Source organism: Camelus bactrianus, chromosome 23 (genome assembly GCF_048773025.1).
Source record: "Camelus bactrianus isolate YW-2024 breed Bactrian camel chromosome 23, ASM4877302v1, whole genome shotgun sequence".
Lineage (NCBI taxonomy): Eukaryota > Metazoa > Chordata > Mammalia > Artiodactyla > Camelidae > Camelus > Camelus bactrianus.
The window spans coordinates 17,407,757-17,432,077 of NC_133561.1; the positions used below are offsets into that span (position 1 = coordinate 17,407,757).

Below are 24,321 nucleotides of genomic sequence, written 5' to 3' on the forward strand. Positions count from 1 at the left end.
CCAGTGAGTGGCCCAGTCCCAGGCAGGAAGGGGGTGGGCAGAGGCGCAGGGGATGAAGGTTCATAGCAGCGTCTTGGTCAGTCTGTGCAACAGGCACAGGAGGCTGAGCAGGGAAACCCCGGGGGGGGACACAGAGGCTGGTGTTTCATGGCCACAGGGGTTGCACATGGATTGGAGGTGATCACAAAGCCCTGAGAGGTAACCACAGCAGAAGGATGGTGAGAAGACAAGGTGACACTCACGCATTCCAGAAAGCCCTTGTTGCGTGACTCTGCTGGTCGATTATTGGCAAAGACAAGGTCTAGAGAAAGATACTGAAGACGGATGGCTGAAAGGAGTGCAGACAAGATGGCAGTAGAGGACCGGGGCCATGAATCCACGTCAGTTCTGAACCCCGAGGGGCGTGTGGGAGATAAGACTGGGCACTGCGAGAACACAGTTGGGGTTCAGAGACCTTTCCAAGGAGGCAACATTTGAGCAGAGATCTAAGCAATGATATCCCTTTTCAGGTTCCCCAGGGAGCAAAGCCTGAGCAGGAGGCTTATTTCCTGCTGCTCTGTCAGAGTGCAAGCCCCACGAAGTGCAGCAGCTTGCTGGATCTCATGGACCACCTTCTGGGAAGCCAGTCAGGCTGCATCCATCAGTGAGGTGGATGGGAAGGAGGAGGGATCCAGTGACCTGTTCCCGTCTCCTGTTGGTGAAAGGTTTGTACTAGGGGCGGGGGGTGGTTTAAAGTGCTCCAGACTCCAAGGTTACACAGGCAGGGTCTGGGCACATCCCAGGGCTCTGGGCTGACAGGGAAGGAAGGGCAGGAAGCAACTCAGGTGAACCTATGTAGACAATGGTTGCAGCCCACAGCCAGTTGTAGTTGTGGGGAACGAACAGGAATGAGATACAGGTGTGAGAATCTGAAGTGAGCATAGTTAACACATGATAACCTGGGGAGAGCAGATCGGACAGAAGGTGCAAAGGCCCTGTGGCTTTTTTGGTACTTCTGTCCTATAATTTTTCAAAATGATAAAGGATGTTATCAACCCGCAGATAAAGAATTCTGAGTTCTGCAAGTGAAGCCGCCAGCAATCCAGAGCTGGGAAAGGCCTGAAGGGAAGTGCATGGTGAATCCTCAATGTGCTGCTGGGGCTCCTGCTCTCAGCTGTCTTCCTCGGCCACCCAGACACATCGGTCCACCAAAACCTCGCTGGGCTGCTACTATGTGCCAAGCCTGGTGCTTAGCACCTGGGACTGGGGCAAAGACAAAAGCTCTCTGTTCTTTAAATGCTTCCCCGGGAGGGAGGAAGACAGACTTGGTTTTGAAATCGGGCAAATTCTGGATCTAAATCCCTGCCTTCCCTCTTGCTACCAGGTCAAAGTGTTTGGTCCCAGCCTCAGCTTCCCTGTTTGTAAAATGGAGGCTACACAGCCTTATTCATGGAGGTGATACAGGGATCAAAGGGGCCTACAGATTCACGCACCCAGGGCCTCACACAGAAAGACCGAGGTTCTCCCCCAGCCCCAGGGGGTGGGGAGCACTTTGTGGCTAATTTTGTGGTCCCTGAGCTACTGTGTAAAAATTTTCGTGGAGAGAGTAGAAAGGAGTAGCTTTGAAGAGTGGTTTTTGTGTTTTTTAAGGTCTTAGCAATTATTTTATAGAGGATTCAAAACTAAAATCCCACATTTGAAGAGTATTTTAAATCCTTTGCTGATTAAAATGTTACTCAATCTGACCCCCATACCCAGGGGGTTGTCAGAGCCCCAAGTGGATCTTCCAGCTTCCAAAGACCCCCACCCCCCATCGTCCACCCCCCAGACACTCCTTGAGGGCTTGGGGTCAGAAGGACCACACGCAGACAGCACCCAGCACCGCGGTCCCCAGGGCCTTTATTCAGGGAGGTACAGAGCGTCTGTAGTCAGTCCGGCAGGCACTGTGCGGGGGTTTGTAACAGCTCAGTTTTCTCCAAAGGTGTGGCGGGGAGAGGGGTTCAGAGGGAAGGAGAACACTCAGGGGAGTCCTCTCCTTCAGCAAAAGGCACTGGCGGGGGTGAGCACCCTGCTTCTTCCCAAGCAAGGGCCTGGGTCATATACACACGGGGGTTGACTGGATGCAGAGAAACTCAAAGCTAAATACAGCTAACAGGGCAAAGAGTCCATGGTGGGGCGTGGGAGGTGGGATGGTGGCCAGGGCTGCATCTGGGTCCTTTCCACCAGCAGGAAAGCAAGTTCAGGAACAAGGCAAAGCTTTTAAAGGAGAAACAGAATCCAGCCTCTCAATCTTAGTGTTTTGTGCAATTAAAAAACCCGACAAAATAAATATAACTTAAAAACTTCTTACATGACACTAAAGGCACATCTGGGACAAGCAGTTGAGAAACCTCCCTCCACTGTTAAGCAGGCTGGACACCAAGCGCCTGGGGCCCAGCAGGGACACGGCTGGAAGGGCACACACTCACCTGTGCGCAGGCACGCCCAGCTCATCCCACCCTCCTGGCACCTGAGCGGCCAGGACCCAAGGAGTCCCTGCCCGGACCGGGCTGGCTGGGGAAGGTTTCAGATCGCCTGGGCAGGGGCTTTGGGAAATCCCATTCCAGGATTGTTCAATGCCGCTCAGACAGAAGGGTGGGGGATAGAGGGGAGAAAGAGAGTAGGTGTGGAGGAGGAGAACCAGCACGGGAAATAGAAAAGTCCCAAGCCCCTAGAATTACCCTACAAGATGCCACTTTCTACCATTCACATATATAATGTAACCCAAAGCAAAGGATTGCCAGTAAGAGGCCCTTTGGGCCCCCTTTACTAAACAAATCGTCTGCATATTAGCACATTGTTTGCAGACAACTGGTGTCTGCTTAAAGTGCTTAGAATGTTTGTTCTCTTAAATCAGTTAGGCTGGTCCCCTGTAATTTTTGTTCATAGCATTGATCTGCTTTAGCAAACTTTTTTCACAGGGTGATTTGGCCAGCCCATAGTGGTAGAACCTTTACATCTGAATTAATGATGTCCCTTCCCCGCAGACAGCTGCAGCAGAGACACCTGGAGTCTCTCCTGCCCCATAAATGACTACAGCTCCCGAGACCCCGAGCTGGCTTTGCCTTCTAAGGTCACGTGCTGTCACAAGATCTCTTGTGCTCAGCAGGGCGGGGGTGTGACCTTTAGCAAGTCAGCCCACACAGGAGCTCATTGCTGTTTTGAACAAGAGCCAGGAAGTTTGAAAGTGATTTCCTTTTTTAAAATCTGTACTTACACATTCTCATGTGTCCCACCCTCCACCCCCACCAACTGTCACTCACCCAGCATGAAAAGGGAAAATGTACGTGTCACATGGGCAAGTTGACAGTTCCCCCAGAGACCCTGGGGTAATGGGGGGCAGCCCAGGAAGCCCTCCCTCTGGACTGGTCCTCCAGGCACACGCACCTGGGGACACACTACCTCCATGTGTCCCTGGAGAAGCTCCCCGCAGAGCAACGGGCCCAGTGCTGCTGGCCTGGCGCCCGGCCGGAGCTCCTCAACTCTGCTCTCCTGTACCCCCAACCGCAAAGGAGAGCACCTGGGCCACAGCTCCAAATGGTCATAGAGCCAGAGTTTTGTTCCTTAGAAGTCACGCAAAATTTACATTCTTCTCAATAATACAGACCTACTTGCTTTACAGTTAAAATAAGGCTTACAGCTGGTTCTCTGTGAATCTTCAAGCAACCAAGACACTCCAGGAGGAGATGCCTGGCACCCATCACATACTCTGGAAGCTGCCCACACCGTGTCTGGGACACAGGCCTAAGTTCCTCAGGCTGTTAAGACTTATTTCAGGGGGAAAATGATGCCAGGAAGCCAGCCTCCTGCTACCTCCCTGCTCAGCGCAGGCCTGAAGCTCTGCCCTGTAATGGCTGAGGACCCTGGACCTCATGGGAGCCCTGGGTGTGCAGCAGGCAGACCGCCTGGCACCAGGAGGTGGGGCAGGTGAGGGGACGGAAGAGAAGTGTCCCCTGCAGGTTCTGTTCTTCCCCTGGGGGCTGCCTGTGCCCTGGCCCACTGCCACCCAGCCCCCAGCACAGCAAGGTGAGGAGCGGGAGGCACAAGCAGCTCTGGGGATTGGGTGGCATCCTTGGAAGCTCAGGTCTGCAGAGTGTCCCTCTGAATCCATGGGCGGAAATCAGAGATGGAGCAACACAGCTCCTGCCTGCCCCCTCCTGGGAAGGCCAGTGTTGGAGAACACAGCCAATTTGGATCTGGACTCCTCCTACTCCTGGGTCTGTCCCAGTGCTGGAGGGTTTCAATCCCGGGTGGGTGGGGTCCCTGGTTTAGCAGCCCTACAAAAGCCACCACAGCATCTCTGGGAGTCCCTGGGCTGCTAAGCAGAGGATACTTGATTCATGGCCTACATGCTGTTCCCAGTGGTTTTGTGCCCCAACTACCAGAAAGGCACCAGGGACCTATTCTTACAGCAACCCTCCCGACCCCCAACCCAGGCTGAGAGGATGGAGCAGAATGAGCTGTGCCCAGCAGTGGCGCTAACAGCACTAGCCACCAGGGGGCAGCAGGCCCCCACAGGTAGCCTGCCCAAAGGCTGAGGGGGCTCATCTACTAGAATCCCCTCTGGAGTCAGGGACCCCACAGCTTCCTGTACCTCCCTCCAGATCTAAACCCAACTGACCTCCCTGCAGGCAGCTGAGCCTGGGTTTGGGCCTCTCTGCTAGCAGGAGATCCTATGGACAAATGCCAAGCCCTTCAATTAGGAAGTAACTAGAAAATCTTATCTCCTCTTCTGCACAGTGTCTTGTAGTGACGTTTGGGAGGGTCAGTTCTGGGGCTCGCACCCAGGTAAAAGTGAAGAAAAAATTCAGAAGGAGGAGGGAAGTAAGAGGGGAGAAGAGGCCAGGACACGGCGAGGTGGGGCGCGGGGCAGCCTCAGGCGAGCGGGGCGTCCGGGCACATTTCCGTCAGGATGTCGATGAGGTTGTTCAGGCCCGAGAGGTAGCCATCCTCCCGGTTCCCTTCCTGCCACGGAACATCGTGCTGCAGGGTCTGGCCCTCAGGCAGGGGTGTGGTTTTTCCAAAGTCGATCATCCACACCTTGGCCTGTTCCTTCTTGTCGTGGATGAAGAGGAGGGAGCTGCCGATGACCTGCAGGGGAGCAGGGGGATGAGACGGGACAGCCCGGGGCCCCCACCCTGCCCTCCACACTGTGCGACCTGGCACTTGAGGGGACTCGGAAAAGCCTGAGGCCTCCGTGAAGTGGTGAGAGCTTTGCCCGCAGCTCTGGCCCCCATTCTCACCTGGGCAGCAAGCAGAGCCCGAGAGTGGCGATGCCAGGGGCAGAGGACGTGGGATCCAGAACCCTGACCACCCTCTGTGTGGTTGGCAGCAGGGAGGAGTCCAGGGTGGCAGACCCCTCCTCTCTGACTCTGCTCTGACCTGCACACTTTCCCTATTTCTAGACCACAGCTAACCATGGGGCTTGCCCCTCCCTTTGGAGATTTTGACTCAAACCTAACACCCCAAGGGGAGATGCCACCCTCCTACCTGTAGAGGGCAGGGGAAAGGACACTGTCCAAAAGACACTCACAGCTCCTGAGGAGGGTGGGCAGTTTTCCAGGTCATCTCTAGCCCCACAGCACACCCCCTGTAAGTCCTGGGCAGACGGGCTCTAAGGCGGGTTCGCGCTCATGGTCTCTGCCGGGGACAGCAGGCGCCAAGCACCCTTCCTGCTCTGGGCCAGATCAGAGCACCTGCATGGGGTAAGGTGCTTTCCCAAATATAAACACATCCCAGAACTGCTGGATCACCGTGTGAGTCCCAGAGGAGACAAGGGGGGATGGGGAGGGGCTGGGGTGCCATTATAGCTCCCAGGGCCTCGGGCAGGACAGGGAAAACCCTCTGGAAAAGCTGAGCCCAGTGAAGGGGCATTCTGTTCCTAGCTGGCCTCTTTCTAGACCTGAGATTTCTGAGTGAGCCTCCAGAAAGAGCACAGCAAAACAATTTTTCAGGAAATTACAGCAAAGTGCTGAAGGAGGGAGCGCAAAGCTGCAGGAGGCAGCCTGGGGCTGCCGAGTGGGCAGCAGTGGGTCCTTCCGTCCACCAGGGGGTCATGGGCGGCCCTACGGCCTGAGTCCTTCCTCCAGAGGAAGCGGGCCGGCTGGAGGAGGCAACGCAGGCTGCACAAAGCTGGGAACACAGAGACTCCAGGATGAGCCAAAGACACCCCAGGGACACTGAGCTTCAGTGAGGATGGAAAAAAGGGCATTTCGAGATCGGCTAGACCCAGCACAGCTACTCAGGGCTGAGCCACGCTGAGCCTCCCCTCCAGACACCTTACACCTTCCTCATGGGTGGCCCTGTCCAGGCACCTCTGTCAGGGCCACCTCATATAGTAGGACATGTGCACCCTGGCCGAGGGATAGGTTCGGGATAAAACCCAAGGGCAAGGCCGGCTGTCTGCCCAGAGAAAGGCGGGCATGTAATCTGCACAATGGTTCTCTGTGGGTCTGGCCTACTGCCTCTGGGGAAGCTCTCCTGCCTGGCGCCCTGGGACCAGCTGTCTCAAATTTCTCCTGCTGGATCCACAGCCCTCTCTGCGGGCAGGGCTTGGCAGAGGCTGCCTCCATACAAGATCGCTCAGGGGCTGCCTTCCTGAGAGAGCTGCTAGTCGGCAGGAAGTGGTGGGATACCTGCTTCACATGCACCAGCTGCAGCAATAACCATTTTAGAGGCTGTAGGTATGTCTGTGTGTGTGTCCGCACATGGGGCTGGGGGCCCTGGGTTCCCCGATGTCAGGATCTTATAAACCCCTCCACAGAACCACAGACAATTCCCAAATCCTCTCTCCCAGCTGTCTCCGTTCCCTGTCTGCTGCCTACTGCCTCTGCAGACAAAGGCAGGAGAAGGCAAAGTTCCAGCAGTACTACTCCCAGAGCAGTACCCAAACACCTGCCTCCCCCTCCTAAAGATCTCCGGGTGGTGATGTGGGGGGCTGCTGGGCTACTCCAGCAGCTCAGAGAACTTCTGCCCTGAGCCCCTTGGGTGCTTGGGACAAGTCCTGCCACCGCCACTTGGTGCGCATGAGCCTCAGTGGCCTGGAGGGAGAGGGAGAAGAAAGAGGGCAACGGCGACAGTCTCAGGCAGGATGGGGAGCCGGACCCAGACGTGCTACGACATGGTTCCTGTGTGGCACAAGGTGCCCGAACTGACGGCCTGCAGGCTGTATGCACCCTAAAAACCCAGGGTTTTCAGAGCAAGCGGGTCTGCCAGCACGGAGGCCGGCCCACAGCTCAGGCAGGCATGCCCGAGGGTCGTGGCCAACCACACGGGGCACTGCTCTCTGCCCACAATGACAAAAGCTTAACACCTACCTCATGGCACTTGAAGAAGGGAGAGACTTCTAGGGTGGCCCGAATGTCCTTCAGTCGGTCCCGGTAGGCGATCTGGGTGGGAAAAGAAAGATGATCAGATTTAAACACTTGGAGGTAGGGGAGGATTTTAAGCCTGATTTGGGTCATTGGAGTCACTGAGTGTCAGTGTGGGAGGGGGCTTCCACCCCGATTATTCCAACCTCCTCATCTAGAAGCAAAGAAACAGGCCCAGAGAAGGCAGGGCAGCTGGGGCCCTGGTCCCAAGCTTCCTCCCCTCCACATGGCTTTGTGACCAGAGGTGCCGGGAGGGACAGTTCCCGAACAGCCTTGCAGCTTCCAGGAGCTCCTCACAGGAAAGTTAAGTCTATTCTGGAATGCTGGCAGTAGAGGCAGCACCCAGAGAGCCTAGTTGCCCTGGTGTGTGTCTTCCTGATAGAAACTTCAGTGCCCTGACTTTTGAAAGGACACACTAAGTAAGAGCTGGAGCCACAAACATCTCTGCCAGGGGCCTCTCCACGGAGCCTCCAGACCCCAGCTTGAGCTGTGCTGGCTCTGGGGGCACCCACCCTCCCCAGGGGCCGCGAGGGAAGCCTGTGGCCCAGGCACATACGGTCCCTCCATGCCCGTGTGCAGCAGCGCCAGCCCGGGGCTCAGCACCAGGAGCAAGCCCTTCTCGCCTAGGCGCGGGAAGACTGCATTCGGCGGCAGGCTTTGCCAAGGAGCAGACACCCTCTCGGGCAGGTGACCCAGGAACCAGAGCCTCAGGTATGGAAGCGTTTGGGTGCATGTCCCATGACCAAAGCCTCAGCTCTTGCCAGGGGCCAAGCGAAGTTTCCCCAGCCGGAAAAGGAGGGGAGGGAGAGTCCCCAGTTCCAGCCAGCGCTGAGGCTCCTTGGAGAAAGGCTGCCTGGGTCCAGCCCTCCCCACTCAGCAGCCTGGGAGGCTGGGCAGAAGAAGGCCCACGTCCCTGCTGTACCCAAGGCTCTGGCTGTCCCAGGGCCCCCTGCACTTGGGGTGTGGAGGCTCAACACACGCTACCTCAGCTGATCCCAGTGGTCAGAGAATCTGTCCAGCCTGCCTGCTGCCACAGTGGAAAATAAAGTCACTTTGTCATAAACTTCTGCCGCCCACACCTCTAGTCTCAGAAAGCCAGTCAGTTCTTTCTGGGGAGGGTGATGTAAATAGCAACCCCCAACTTCCCCAGCACAGTTCCCTCACTTGGTCTCAGCTTGGAAGAGGCCCGGCCGGGCCTAGAAGTGCAGGGACCGGCAGGCGGCCGGCCCACCTGGGTGTGAGTTCCACCTCTGCCCTTTCCTAGCTGCGTGTCCTTGACCTCTCAGTCTCACCATCTGTAAAATAGGGACAAGACTGCCCACCCGCTGCAGGGGGCTGCTGTGAGGATTCGGTGAGCACTGAACACACACTTGGCAGGCAGCGGGTGCTAAAGGCATACAGCAGTGGAAAGGACTGCTCTGAAGAGGGCGGAAATGTTCTCGGGAGCAGACGCTGCTGATTAAGGGAAAGATGTGTGAGTGTTCACCGAGCTTCCCTGTTTACCCCCCGACGGGGCTGATAACCACGCCACTTTCCTTTCACCTTCCAAGCAGAAGTTTGGGGCCAGGGTTTTCTGCGTGGGAACCACGGCTGCCAGCCTGGCTCAGCCTCAGGCTAGGCAAGAGCCTCCAGAGAGGCAGCAGCTACCCCTGCCCGGGGAACATACAGCCAGCCCCTTGGCAGGGGGCACCCGACTCACCAGGATGTTACGGTTTCCTTTAGTGAATTCTCTGAAGGCCTCGGTCACCTGCTCCCTCGTTTTAGTCTTTTTGAAGTCCCGGTTCACAGAGCCGTCTTCTTTCTAAGGAGAATGGCATCCCGTCCAGGAGGGGTCAGCAGAGGGCCCCCAGGCTGGTGCTGGGCTCATCCCCGGGGGTCACCGCGCCAACCTCAGAGCCATGGGCCCCAGCCTGACACCCCGGTGGCCAGGTGCCCATGTGTGGTACAAAGAGGCCGGCGCCGATCTGTCCAGGCACAGGGAGGTCAATTGCATGGGCACAGCAGAGGACAGGCTGCCCTGGCCCTGGCTGAGGAGAACAGAGGGGTGGCACCAGCGTCCCCGGCAGAGTGGAAGGCATTCGGAAGGCCTAGAGGCAGGAGGCGAGCTTGGGCCAAGAATGGAGGTGCGAGGCTGCCGGAGCCCGTCCTGAGTGTCCTGAATGTGAGCAGCAGAGGCTGAGGGAGATGCGTGGGCCTCAGTTGCCACTAGGGGCCTGGGCCCTGGAAACTGGGTGCCTCAAGTTCCCTGCTTTCCAGGGACGCCCTCCCTCCCCACAGACAGGAAAGAGGCGCTCCTTGCCTCAAGTAAGATTCCCTTTGTAATTTAAGGCCTCTTATTTAGGTTCCCCGAGAGCCAAGATATAACACTGCCAGCCCACCCAGCCCAAGAAAAGGCTCCATTTCCTGAGCGCAGTACTACGCCTGCTCCAGGCTGTTCAGGCAGCACACGGGGCTTAGCATTTCTATGAGGACATCTGTTCTTTAAGGACAAAGGGTGAGAAAGGATGAGTCCACTAGGAGCCCCCAGACTTGCGTCTGTGCACCACCAGGGTGAAGACGACCAACAGGCGGGATCCTGGGCAGGAGGAGAGAGCAGAGGGGTAGGTGGACGGCACATCTTGGGCTGGACCTTTCCCACAGGGGTTCTCTGAGGGGGCATTTCCTGGACCAAGGGAGGGAGAGGCTGGTGGAGTGCTGTTGGGGGCAGCTGGCTCCTCTCAGAGCTGGTGGCCCTCAGTCCCAGAAGATGGGCAGACAACGGACAGAGACCAGAAGATCCAGCTTGAGAGGGGAAGAGAGGTAAAGGGAAAAGAAGGTTGTTTCAAACAGATACAGAAAGGAAAAGGAGCACTGGGAGGAGGAGGATGAACATATAATTTGCTTTCACACTAAACGCAAAAAAGAGCGAAAGCCTGATTTCAGAAGACAGGGGAGGGGCAGATGACTTTCTCAGCTCAGAGCTCACAAAGCAGCAGTCCCAGGGGAAGGTGAAAACTTTCCCCCACTCAAAACCATTGGCAGCGAGGCACTGCCTGCAGAAACTTCCACCCAATGCCATCTGCGAGGAGGCTGCGGGAGCCGCTCTGGCCTCGCTCGCTTATGAGTCAGGGCTCCGCGCTGCCCAACTCTGACTCCAGGGCTGGCCAACGCGGGCCAAGAATGGACAGAGAATGGAAACCCAGGAAGGCTCTAGGACTGCCCTCCGCTCAGGATGGACGGCTGCCTGAGACCGCGGGGGCCGGTGCCTGCAACCTCGCTCCTTGGGGTGAAGCACATGTCTGAGCCTGCTTTCAAATCTACCAGCAGAGGAGGCGTGGATACAGGGAGAGCATCCCCAGGCCCTTCTCGGGAGAGTGAAGGGGAAAGAAAAGAGAATGAGGTGGCCCAGAAGTTGGAGGTGGCCTCAGTGCAGAGGTGTCTGGCGACCTGGAGGAGCAGTGCCTAGTCCCACCTGTCCAGGGAAGATGGCGCGAATGTCAAAGGCAGCCAGCATGCTCCCTCCCTTGCCTGCATCTCATTGTCAGTCCTGATTTTCTGCTCATGGGCAGAACAAGGCAGCGCCTAGCACTGGCATCCAGTGAGCTGGCTCCTGGGTGGGTTCTCAGTGCCGGGCATGGTCTAGGGTAAATGTAGGGTTCCTGGCAGAGGACTCATCACTGGGCAGGGCTAGAAACCATCCCTGCTTCTGGGCCCCAGGCCCCTACATGGTCATCCCACCCAGACCCAGACCAAGGAGTAGGCCAGTTTCCCCAAATATCTGTCTCTGAGGCTGGCTGCCCACACCCTGGGCCTGTGCAGAGAGGAATCTTACCACCTCTGAAGGGTCCTGAGAGCAGCCAGGACCCCAGGGGTGGATGCTGGTGGGGCCCCCCAAACCCAATGACTTCCCCATCCAGGAGCTGGGCACTCAGGCCACACCTGGCTGTCCTCACCTTAATGCCCTCGATCCTGAACCCCAGGGTGGCCGTGGAGCTGATGGTCTCCCTCCACTGCATGTACCGCGGCTTGGTCACGGCCCGCTGGGCTTTCTCCTCCTCGGTTGGGGCCTCAGGGTCCACCTCAATCATCTTCTGATACATATCCTTCCGGAGGCTGGGCTTCTTGCGGGCCTTGGTGAGCTCCTCCTCCAGGTAGGTCCTGAGAGGGAGGGGAGGCCATGTGAGGGCTGTGGGCTGGACCTCAGCCCCCTGGTGCCTTGCCTGAGGACTGCTGTCAACGTAGTCAAGTCAGGCTCATCCAGGATGGGCACATGCTTGGTTGGACCGGGCCTGGCTCTTGACTGAGAACAAAGCAGCGTGGCCCAATGGGAGCAACCTCCTTCCAAGACTACTGACAAAGCCCAAGGAGCTCTTCCTTCAGGGGCCAGCAGAAGAGGTAGGAGGAGGCAGGGCAGCTTGGTGGCTTGTCCTTCTGTCCCTCCCCTCATCCTGCTGGGGTGAGGGTGGGAGAGGGGGCTGAGGGCAGCATCCACTCAGGGTGACAGCTGTGCCCCCGTGGCTGCCTGGGACCCTCCCTCAAAGCAAGGGCTTTGGAAGCTAGCACCTGTGTGGGTCGGGAAGCGTGTTCTGTCCCCACCCCACCCATCTCCCCAGTGTTGCAGCAGCCTGAAGGCTCTCACCAAAGAGGGGACACCTTGTTGAGAACAAAGGTCAGGGGCCTCTGAAGGGGCCAGTGTTGGAGGGCAAAACCCATAACGTGCCCGTCTCTTCCTGCCCCTTTCCTGAGACACCAGGATTCAAGAGAATGCAGTCAATGAAACCGTTCACCGCCCTGCCCTCTGCACAGGCAGGCCCGGCCTGCAGGATGAACTGACCAGAGTCCCCTAGAAACTGGCGGAGGAAACAGGGATGGGGACAGTACAGGATCTGAGCAGCCTGAGACAATTCCTGGCCCCAGGCTGCCTCCTTGACCCCCATCGCCAAAAGAGGGGTGAGTCCCCACTGCTGCACATCACAAACGCCCACCCTCTCCCTTACTTCTCCTTTAAATTTCCCTTCTCCCCCTACAACCGGCTTAGCTGCTGCCTGTGATCCTTCCTGAAACAGAAATCTGCAGTGTCAGTTGAGCAGAGGGAAGTTTTCTCCCGGGGCCTGCGTGGGTGGAAGTTGTGACAACCAGCCTGGCCTCCACTCTCCCCTATCTGTCTCTGGGGCCTGACTCCATCGCATCCCACCACACCTCCAACCTGCCGGTTTGGGATCCAGAACAGACTGAACTTCAAATCCATGATGCCCTTAAAAGATAAGCTTCCAGAAACCACTGGACCAACTCTTCCAAGAAAAAAGCAAATCCTTGGGTGTGAACTTAAGCCTGGTCATTTAGGACCTTCCAGGGGTGATGAAGACCATAAGGAGGTGGTCTGCCCTTGGTCGTACCCTTGCACGCACACCCACGTACACACATGTGTATGCACACGCTACTATATGCATGTTGCACCCACACATACATGTACACACACTACTGTGCGTGCAGAGCCAGGCCAGAGAGGATGAGAGCTTCAGGGTAGAGGCTGTGAGGCAGGAGGCTTTTGCATGTGTGTTATTTGTTCGTGTGCTGTGTGGCTGGGGAAGGGGCTGCCACCCCAAATGCTCCTAAGTGCACTGCAGGGGACTGCAGGGTGGTGGGTGGCTGCACCTCTGTAAAGAGCTCTCAGTATCTCCTTAAACAGGAAGCAGGCCTTGCTGTCAAATCCCTTCCAACACAGGGCATTCTCCAAAAAGGGCCCCCGCAGCTCAATCTGGGCAGAGTTGCTCAATCTTGGGAGAGGAAAGGGGTTGGGCAGAGATGCCTATGGGGTCACCAGCCAGATGGTGGGGCCAGGGGTCCACTGGGACACAAGCCACAAAGTCTCTCCATAAAGACCCAGCACTGGCCCAGCCCACACCCACCCCAGCATGAAGGCCAAACCTTGTCACATGGGGGGTGAAGCCTGCTGGGTGAAGCCACAAGACCAAGAAAAGGGAGTGTTCCTCTAGGGAAGGCAGCCAGCCAGCCTACAGGGAACCAACATGTGGCACACCAAAGTCACCCACTTCCCACCACATCTTCTCCAACCTCTTCCAAAAGGGCAGAGGTGCTACAGACAATTCTGGTCTCCACCCACCAGCCCCTGGTCCAGATGTCAGGAAGACACTTCTGATTCTCCAAGGAAGGTCACATAACACATGGATTTGCAGGGTCAGGTCTAAGGAAACTCCCAGAGCAAGGTGAGCATAGGTCCGTGAACTGGGGTTCCCAAGACACCCCTAGTTATGACATTACTGTGCCTGCATCACCTTTTCCTCAAGCCCCACCATGGCCGAGACGGGGTCTGCTGATCAGCCCTTCCACCACTGCGATGAGTCTAAACCCCTCCTGCTGGGAACTCAGTGATTGTGGGGCCCTTGGCTCTGACGTCCTCCCTCTGGCCGTCCTCCCTCTGGCCAGCACGGAGTCCCCAGGAAGCACCCAACTGCAGCCCAGGCTCGATCTACCTGGTGCAGACGTGGGCTGTGCAGCTGCCTGGCAGTGTGCCCTGGTGAGTCCCTTAACCTCTGGTGTCAAAGTCCTCCAGCTCAGACTAGACTATGGCCCATCTGCCAGGGTGGCCGTAAGGAGCACCCAGCACTCAGAGCGTAGAAGGGCCCATCCTCAGGTCCTGTGAGACAGGGACGGCGGGGCTGGGGTGAGACCTACCTCTTTCCCTCCACCCAGGATCCTCACCCACCCATTCCCTCAGCCTCCAGGCCCTGCCCAGGACTGGGTTAAACCTGTCCCAGCTTTGCTGGTCACTCTGGGTCTCTCCTGAGAGCCCTGGGGTGCAGTGGGACAGAGGCTGCAGGTGACAGGGGATTAAGGACAGCCTTGGTAAGGGGGGGCTCCTATCCCCAGCAGACTCCCAGGAGCAGACAGGCACAGGGAGCAGCGTTTCAGGACTGACTGGCCATGCGTTCTTCCCACAGGGTGTGCTTTCTTGTCCATGGTCTGAGCGAATACCAATCAGAACATTTATGTGTCTCCCCTGGAAAGGGCTCATCCTGCTGCACCCGCGAGGGCCTTCCAGGGACAGAAATAAGACTCTGGGGAAGAGCCGTGCCCAGGTGGTGGCTGGAGGGACATTCTGTCTCCACTCTGTGGGTTGGAGATGGTGAGAGCCCTGGATAGAGAGAGAGGGAGGCTGGGGACAGTGCCAGAGCTAAGAGTAGGACCTATACTTCCCCACCCCTTCGTCCTTGCCCTGCAGGCAATGCCAGGAAACATAGTGGGGCAGCCTGCAGGGTGTGATTTTATGACACAGCTCCCAGGAGGAATGAGGAGGGAAGGAAAACTGACTGGCTTGGCCTGCTTCTCTCTTGACCGCTGTCTCTCTTGAACATACACACATATATTCACACATACTCCTCTTTCTCCATCTCCTCTTAGAAGAAATTAAACTGTTTAAACCATCCAGAGCAAATGCAGGCTCTAACTCTGAGCTCTGTTTCTCGGAGCCTGGTCTCCCCCGTAAGCGGCGGGCTGGGAGGGAGAAGGCCAGCATCTGGCCGTCCATCTGGGCACCAGCAGCCAGGCAGCGATCTTAGGCCTTAGAGAACTTCACTGTCCCCTGTCCCACAGGGAAGAAGGAGCTACTCCGTGACTCTTGAGATGAAGGACAGAGCCTTAGGGGGACCCAATTCCACACACGGGCCCATGGACCTCTCCAGCCTCTGGGCCCTGCCCTGGGCCTGGGAGTACGCAGCCGTCAAGCTGGGGCCACCCCCAGCACCAGTCCAGAATGCAGGTGAGCCAGTACCTGTGGTCAGGGCCTCTCGTGCGCCTGGATTCCCTCCTCCGTTATACTCTTATGACAGGCAAAGGCCTTTTTTGGCAAACCAACATGATCTACTAACCAGCTTCCTCTTCCCACTCACTGGCTGGGTGGGGATGTGGGGGTGGGAGGCGTGGGATGAGAAGTCTCCCCCACCCTGCTGCCCCCCAGCAAGCCCACCTGACCTGGTGGGTCTCTCTGCCCTCTCCCTGGGGAGGCTCTGCTCCCACCCATTCTGGCCCCACCAGCTATTGGCTCCTGCCCCACCCCAGCTCACCAGAGAAGGGAAGGGGCCGTCGTGGGCAAAGCCAGCATCCCTGTCCCCTCTGCACATATGTGAGATGACCTGGGTGGAGTCCAACCAGCCCCCTAGCCTGGCCTTGCACACACGAGGCCTCAGAAACAGCCCAGAAAGCTTGGCCTCCTGGAAGCCTTGGATGCCGTACCCGGCACCTGCCGCCTGGCCGGGCTGGGTGCTGAGGAGCGAGTGTGCTCTGTCCGAGGAGCCTGACTCACCTGATGCCCATCTTGCAGTCCATCACACAGGGCGAGTCGAAGTCGGCCAGCAGGTCATCCATCTGGTTGTAGCGCTCCCCGTCCTTCACCACGTCCCCGTGGTAGGCAGGCACGAAGGGCTTCAGCACGTCAGCCATCAGCCGGTCCAGGCAGCGCTGTTCCGACTCACAGTGCTTCTTCAGAATCCTGCCGTTGGCAGCTGCCTTGAAGCTCCCTGCAGAGCAAGGTGGAAGGAGGCCCTGGGTCCCCAGCCTTGGCCCTCCCTGCTCTGACCACCCCTTGGCCCTCCATCTCAGTGCCCCGGCCTCTCGGGGAGGCTGTGGGGCTTGCCAACCACAGGGCTGAAGGGGTGCCCACGTCCCTGCTGGTGGACTGAGCCCTTTAAGGGGAGTGGGTACAAGTCCCAGTCCCCTCAGTCCCTGACAGCAACTCAGGGTTCCCTGACCTCCCAGACCCCAGGCTCCTCCTCTGAAGATGGAGGCACTCCAGTGCTCACTGTTGGAGAGTGGGCAGGGCTAAGTGAGAGGTCTGTGCCAGGACCGATTCACCCATCTCTGTGTGACTACTGTCCCCCAACCCCACTGTCAACCCTGCTTCTTAGCCACGAAGTTGTCTCTGGTCTCAGTAGAGGAGAAGTCCTGATAGGACCAGATTTAGTGCCAGAACAGGGAGATGGGCTGAGAAGTGGGGATCCGAGGCTCGGCCCATCTGGGCACCACACCCTCAGGTAAGTAATGAGAAGGGTGTCCATCCACCTGCCTTAGGCTGAGCCACTGTGGTTGAGGATATAAAAGAAATGTCAGACCCTGTGCTAGCCTAAACTCATGAAGGCCAAGTCCATGGGCGGCCACTGAAATGCCCCCGAGGATGATGCATAACAAAGGGCCACCAAGAGGGGGCTAGACAGCCCTAGATGTCCCTCCTCTCGTCACTGAGGGGCCACCTGGAGACTCATGGCTAGCCCAGGGCCTGGCCACTGCATCCAGCACTCCACACTGCCTTATACTCATGGAGTGACCCGCCCGCATCACCCGCCAGCTATGGGTTCCTTCGGGGCAGATGCTACATCTCCATCAGCGCTGTCACCCTGAGGAACACAGTGATGCAGGCATACGACAGGCACCAGTGAAGCACTTCATCACTTCCAGGGTGACAAAGGGTGGGCAAGCTAAAAAGATGGGTGTTTTCATCTGTTTTATTGAGTTAAACTGGAAGAGAGACTGAGAGAAAGAAAGAGACTGAAAGAGATAGACACCAGATGGGGGCTTGTGTGTGTTTGGGGCAGAGGTGGCACAGACTATGCGGAGGACGGTCGTCCGTGTGCATTTTCAAGGCAGTGTTAAGGCCCCATCCCTCAAGTGCAGCCTTGACTGCACACCGCAAAGTCTCTCAGAGAGCACCTGTACAGACGCTTCATCCCCACGAGCGTCTAGGGCCAGGCCTGCCCGCCACGTATGCTGGACACCCCCACCAAGGAGCCGGACATCCCGTCGGAGAGTCCGGGAGTGCTGCGGCTACCTGCATGTCCTGCCAGCTGGATCCAGGGGTACTTCTTCTTGAAGGACATGACAAAGGGAGACCAGTGCACCATGTTTTTTATTTTCCTCCATGATTTGCTCTAGAAACAAGCAAATGAAAAGCTCTACATTAGAAACAGAACTACTACTTTCCGGTTAAGATGAATGCAAAACAAGGTAACCCGCTGCCTGTGGCCACAGGATGAGAGGTGAGTGTCATGCCCACAGCTCAGGCATCCTTGGTGCTCCGAGGACCTCACTGCCATCACCTATGTCGGATACATCTGTGGGCTTTGCCTGTTCTACAGACAGGCCGAGCAAAACTCCCAGAATCAAGGGGACGAGGATCTGACAGGCTCTGGGAACCAAGAAAGGGGACAGTGTTCTCAGTCCAGGGTTGACCCCATCCCACACCACTTCCCCATCAGGGGACAGCTAAACCCACGCTGCCCTTCTGCATGCCCTGTCTCGGGGCCTCAGTTTCCTCATCTGCCTAGGGAGGGACAGACAGCTGGTCCCCCAAGCTCTTTAGACTGGTGGCCACTCCAGGACCCTGGAAAATGACCTCTCGCATCCCAACAGCAAGGGCCCCTCAGAGGAAGACGAGAGCAGCCACAGTCACCCAGCCACAGTGTGTCATTTCACATGGTATCTGCAGGCATGGTGGCAACAGACGCACCTCTTGCCTGCGAGTGGTTTGAGGAGACGTAGCAGGGAGTTCCCCGGGGACAGCAGTGCCTCCAAGACTCTGGTGTACCCAGGGGTGAGCAAACCACAGGTCTATCTCTCCACTGTACTTCTTCTCAGGATGTTTCTTAAGTAAAAACTGTGTCTGTGTGTGTATGTGTGTGTGTGTGCGTCTGTGTGTGTGTGTCTGTGTCTGTGTGTGTCTGTATGTGTGTGTCTGCATATGTGTGTGTGTCTGCGTTGAATGTGTATGTATGTGTCTGTGTGTGTGTGCGCACACAGGAGGGGCTCCTTAGGCAGAAAGGAGAACTGATATTATTTATTGAGCATCTTCTTATTTTATTTTCACAACAAGCATGCAAGGCAGTTATTGTTACTTCCATTTGCAGAATCAGAGCCTCAGACAAGTTTAAGTGCTAAAGCTGCATTTAAACCCTCACCTACATGACTACTTTAAAAAAATTCTTTTTACCCCCAGTAATAAGCATTTCTCTAGAAAAAAAAAAATCCCTAAGTTAACTTTAATAAGAACGGGCTGTGGAGATGAAGATCGAATGTCCCCAAACGCAAGCCCCTGAAGAGGGTGATGAGAAGTTGAACTGAGAAGCATTTCAAGTTCCTGAGAAGCGGATCCCTGACCAGCGAAACCTGAGGGAGTAAAACCTCCAGGTTCTGCTCTGGGAAGGAGGAGCCGGGAATTCCGCAGAAGAGGGAGGTGAGGAGTGGCCCTGCCTGGACAGGGGACCCCTGGGAAGGCGGCTCCTCATTCCCTGTCCCTCAGCGCCCGCCACAGCCACCCTGGGGATGCTGGGCGGACTCCAGCTGTTGGAACCCAAGGTTAAATCAGCCTCCCTTGTTTTTTTCCTCTCTGCTGAGACTCAGCTGCTTCTGTCATCAGGTTTTCAAGTTCAAATCTGCTTAAGAAGAAGAATTCTTCCCCACCGAACCTGGCAACATTTACCCCATCCCAGAAACCCTCACTCTACCGCCAAGACCTAGTCTATCCCAAGCGAGGACAATGCTCTGCCAGGCCACGTGACAAGGCCAGCCTCACCGACAACAGAGTTTTTCCAAGATCGTTCTGATGGAGATCACCAAAGAAGGCTACGGAAGGCCAGCATTCCTTATCCAAGCACCTGGAAGGCTGCATAAATACGCAGGGCAGACGATGCGTGAAAGCAGCAATGGGAAAACCTAATTACATGACATGACCAAGTGGTGGCTGTCCGACTGATGGGGAGGACATTAAGGTGGGTCCAGAAGAAAAGTGCACAGCCCATCACCACCTGCTGACCACGCCCCTGCAACAGAGCTCAGAGGGGACGAGGGTCTGACAGGTCCAGAGCAGAGTGGGAGGAGGGGGAGGGCAGTGTTCTCAGTCCAGGGTTGACCCCATCCCACGCCACTTCCCCATCAGGGGACAGCTAAACCCACACTACCCTTCTGTGTACCCCATCTCAGGGCCTCAGATTCCTCATCTGTCTAGGGAGGGATGGACAGCTAGTCCACTATATGGACTGGTAGACACTCCAGGACCCTGGAAAATGACCTCTCGCATCCCAACAGCAAGGGCCCCTCAGAGGAAGATGAGAGAGGCCACAGTCACCCAGCCGCAGCATGTCATTTCACATGGTATCTGCAGATGTGGTGGCAACAGAGGACCCAGGGAGGTCAGGTCCTGCTGCTGGGGGAAGGGGATGGTAAGGGGGATGCAAAGACTGATGCCTGCTGGGAAGGAAGGCCGTAGCAGAGGCTGCACCACAGGGGCAATTTGGGGGCAGACTCAAGGAAGAAGGAGAAACCTACTGCAGGCAGCAGGGCCTGTGGGAACAGAGGCCTGGGACTGGGATTTGGAGCAGGTGGGGCCAGATCTGCTGGGAACAGGAGCTGGAAGCAATGGGAGGTCAGGGTGAGCAGATAAGGCGGGCTCTGGATGCCAGGCAGAGAAACCTGGGCTCTGGGCATCGTGGTGTGGGGAAGGCAGGCCAACCTGGGCCTGGATCCTGGGTGTCCGCTCATCAGTGACAGGCCTGGGACAAGTTCCTGACCCTCCTTGAGGCCCTATTATCTTACCTGTAAAATGGGAATAACATGAAGATTTCTTTGATCCTAGAAGGTAAAGCCATCAGAATACCACGGTCACTGGGGTGTATGTGGAAGTCTTAGTGGGCTGTGGTCAAGGGTGGTGTCCCTGAAGTTCCCCCAGGGACAGTCAGTCTGGAGTTAAGTGGAGGTGTTTCCGTGGTTTCTAAAGAATAAAGGCCACAGTCTGGGGCTGGGCCAGACCCACCCAGTTGGGATGTAGCTCTCTGGAGACCCATGGGGACACACTGGGCAGTGGACCTGGGACCCAGGAGGCAGGAGGCAACAGACACTGGGTGAGAACAGTGAGGCCTGAGCCCAGCACGGGTGCTTGGGCTGTGAAACCTCTCATTCCCAGACCACACATCAGGGGTCCAGGATGGAGATGAGTACTCCAGGGTGGGGGGGTCCTCTGGCGGCTCGCAGGATCCAAGAGCCTCCCAACATCGCTGAGCTCCGAGCGAACGGGGCATTTTTTTGTGCAGCTTCTCCTTTCCCCACCTCCTCCACGAGGAAGTACTTCTTCAACATAAAAATGGGCCCCACATGGCCAGGGCCAGAAAGTCCTCCCCTTCCAAGGTAGAATATTCCACTGGCGCATGTTTGCACACCAGGGGATTTCTCGCCTGTGCTGGCAGCAGCACGCAGGGGATTTTCCTGTGGTTTTTAAATAGCAACACCCAGGCGGTGCTGAACATTAAACAGAAAAGCAGGTCCAGGTCCAAGTCCAGGCCCAGGAAAAAAGGCGAAAGGGTGACCACTGCTCCCCACCCCCAGCCCATAGGAGCAGAAAGAACGAAAGGGAGGGTGAGAGGGGATGATGGAGAATCGATTTCCTCACAATGCCCGGCAGATCACAGCACCCATTCAGGAAACACCTACTCTAGGCGGAAGCTGCTTTCCAGGTGGTGGATTCCAGAGGGCAGGCTGGGCCACTAGTCTCCCTCCAAGCCCCTCGCTGGAGGAAGCCACAGTCCTCAAAGTGGATGCCAGGCCTCTTCCCCTGCCTAAGACAGGTGACGAGGCAAGAAAGGAGGGCAGCCTGACAAGCTGGAGGAATTCCATCCAGAGGAACTTAGCACCTTTTCCCTCCTGGGAGATTTTCAAGAGCCTCAATCACTTCTCTGAAAGCTGATCAGTCTTGGGTCTCTAACTTCTTGAGCTGAGCTTTGTCAAACAGGCAGCTCTCAGATGCCTTGAACACTGTGAGGCGAAGGGCACCTGCTCCCTCCCCCGGGGCAGCGCTGGCTGCCTACTGATTTCACTGGCCAGGTTCTCTCATCACCTCCCGATCACCAGGGCCATCTGGACACCCTCAGCTGACCCTTTCTGGAATGCCCCCAAAGCTCCACATGCCTGAAAGGACCCCTGGCCTCTCTGGGCCGCAGGGTCCTCACAAGAGTCAGCAGCTGACTCCAGCAAGCTCTACTCTTGACACGTTACTTACTGACACACAGGGGACCGGCCTACCTAACAGATAAGCTGGGGTGCTCTTCCTAAGACTGCTGAGCATCTCCCTGCAGGCTGGTGTCATTCTGTCATCTCCCTGGGAGCTGGGAGGGCACATTTCCCTAGATGTGCAACAGGAAGGCCAGCCCACCACCCCCAGCCCCCCTGCATCAGCACTGGGCCTGGAGTGTGTATTCATGACTCTTAACACATATGGGCTCTCAAATGTGACAGGAGCTGACCAGGTGCTTTACAACCTCATTTCTCATCTTCGAACAACCTGATGGTAGACAGGAGTATGGTCTCTGTAAGATGAAGAATCTTGTTAAGTTGAGTTGCTTCCTCAAAGTCATTCCATTCTCCTCCCTGCCAGCAGATGCCAGCTCACACTGGGAACCTCAAACTGATTCACCAAATGCTATGCCCATCAACAAGCAGGGCCCCTGTCCATGAGCACTCCTTCCAGCCCAGAGCACGCCAGACGAGGTGACAGAGACAGAGGACTGGGCAGGAAGGACACAGAGATTTCTTCAAGGCAGTTCCCCTGGGCGGCCAGGGCACTGGCTGCTCCTTAGCGGAGGAGCCCAGAGCTTTGGGAAGATACTGAATAGTTGGCCACCAAAACCCCAGACAGGTCCCATCCCGGGGCTGGGCAGGTGCCACTTCCAGCTTAGCTGGTGACACAAGGCTCTCCCATGAGTCAGATCAGATCAGCTAAACACTCTTACACTGTGGCTGGAACTCTGCACTTGGGATAGTCTTAGGAGTACTTCAAGGGAAAGGAAACCCCATAAAGCTGATTATCTGTTGAGCAGGGAAGGGGCCACAGGGTGGGCTGGAGACACAGAGCTTTCATCTTTGTTCTGGGTTAAGCCAACTGCAGACCAGAAGTGAGGTTTTTCAGGTAACACCTTGGGTTTATGGGCTTGGATGACCCAGCTACACAAATCCCTAGATGACTGAACTCCTGCACTAGTTTTGGTTTTGCTGTTTCCTACCTGAGTGCAGGGCAGTGCCCTCTGTCTGTAACAGGTGGGGTCTTGTTCTCTATTCTGGCTGCACAGGGAAGGGTAGGACCCCAGTTCATTCAGAGTTTAGAAGGATCAGAAAATAGCCAGACCCAGTGGCGAGGTGGGAGCTGGTCCTTTAAGGCTTAGAGTGGCTGGAAGGGTCTGGTGCTCTGAAGCTGCTCTGGGCAGTTCCCTCCCTTTGTACCTGACTTGACAGGAGCTAAAATATTCAGAGAATGTGGAGAGAGGCTTTAGTAGGAGGGAAAAAAACTTAATAGCAACAAAACCCCAACCCTCTTCATGCTTGAGGTGACAGAAGTCCCCGGGAGATGGAGTTTCAGAACCTGGCAAACACCAGCCACAGGCAGCGGGTCTCAGCGGCTCAGGCTCCACCCACCCTGCACAACCTGTGGGTGGGAACCGGTGCCTTTGGGAGGCTCAGGGCGGAACACATTCCGCCTCACTTTTCCCTCCTCCTCTTTGCCCAAAGACCTCTGGAATCACAGCAGGTATGAATCTCTTCCCTGAAGGCCAGTACTGATGTGGGGTGACCCCTCCACTCGGCATGTGGAGCCTCAGAGCACACAGGGCAGCCCTGGGAGGAAGGCATCTCTTCACGTGCCTCTGGCCTGGACTCGAGTCACCCAGAGCCCTTGAGAGCCCAGCTCAGAAACAATCCACCCGCCAGGAGGGCTGCCAGGGCCCAGGCTGGGCCCCAAGGGGAAGACTGGGCAGCATCTCTGATTCTGAGTGTTTATCTAAACCAGACACCAAGTCTCCCCGTGATGCTAATGGCTCCTGGGTAAACGCCACCCTCCGGCTGGTTCCCTGAGTCAGGCATCCACACTCATACTGCAGGGAACACTGCCTTTATTAAACAAATAAAAAAGGCTAACTGAGATGACCTCAAAGCCAGGCCTTTGTCTTCCATCACACAGGCAAAAAGGACTGGTGGAAGAGGAGGAGAAAGCAGAGAAGGAGGGGGAGGAGGAAGGGAAGAAGGAGGGGGAGGAGGAAGGGAAGAAGGAGGAAGGCGGAGAATCAGGGACCCAGAGCCTGGGCTGGGGAATGAGGGGCCTCCAGCCGACCCACTCACAGGACGCTTTCACTACTGTCAGGATCAGCTGCATAATATACGGGGCCCAGTGCAAAATTAAAATGTGGGCCTCTTGTCCAAAACTTGGTAAGAATGCCAGGATGGGGACAGCAGGAGCCCACACCAAGTGTGGGCCCCTTCAAGGGCCTTGGTGACTGCATGGCTCTCACCCCCAGGAAACGGGCCCTGACTCCTGGGGTGGAAAAGAGCCCTGCTGTTTGGTGGTGGCAGGTGACCCTGGGCCTGCAGGGCCTTCTGGTTCCTGACCTGCGACCTCTCTGCCAATGACCACTGACTTGGGGGAGGGGAGGGCCAGAGGTGGCAAGTGCCTGAGGCTTTCCTTGGGGGTGTGTCCAGCAGCACCCTGAAAACTGCAGGAGGAGCAAAGATGGTCACCAGCCCTGTGCCCTCCACTCATCCACCCTCTGCATGTTCTTCAGGGTCTGGCCATGCTCTCTCCTCACTGGCGGCCTCCTTCTCACCCTCTGAGGGGAGAGTGGGCCCCGAGGTGGTGTCTGAGTAGCAGCCCAGTTTCCCCACAGGAGGGCGAGCTGCCCAGGGCCAACCCCGTCCTCTCCTCAGCTCAGCCCACAGTGCCCTCTGGGGCCCGCTTCCTGTCTCCTGTCTAGCCACTGCCTTTCCCTCCAAACCAATGTTGTGCTTCTGCACACAATTTGGGATGGGTAGAGGAAGAAAGGGTAGTGACGTGGGGGCTGTAGGATGTCCAGAGGGGCTAGTGCCCCTCTCCTGCCCACATGTGGAGGTGTTTGCAGCTCACTGAACACAGGTT

The 24,321-nt window shown here is 56.7% G+C and overlaps 1 protein-coding gene across 3 annotated transcripts in view; it reads right to left on the reverse strand.

Annotated features, from left to right (window-relative positions):
* Positions 1–1,861: 1,861 nt before the first annotated feature.
* Positions 1,862–24,321, reverse strand: part of ITPKB (inositol-trisphosphate 3-kinase B) — a 96,499-nt gene continuing 74,039 nt past the window's right edge. For 2 of the 3 annotated variants that reach the window (XM_074351696.1, XM_074351697.1), the window contains exons 3-8: positions 17,209–17,308; positions 15,691–15,904; positions 11,321–11,525; positions 9,088–9,189; positions 7,335–7,406; positions 1,862–5,109 (exon numbers count right to left, since the gene is read on the reverse strand). In XM_074351696.1, the coding sequence (XP_074207797.1) occupies positions 4,894–5,109; positions 7,335–7,406; positions 9,088–9,189; positions 11,321–11,525; positions 15,691–15,904; positions 17,209–17,308 (909 nt within the window). In that variant the 3' untranslated portion in view covers positions 1,862–4,893. The other variant, XM_074351698.1, reaches the window with a different exon arrangement.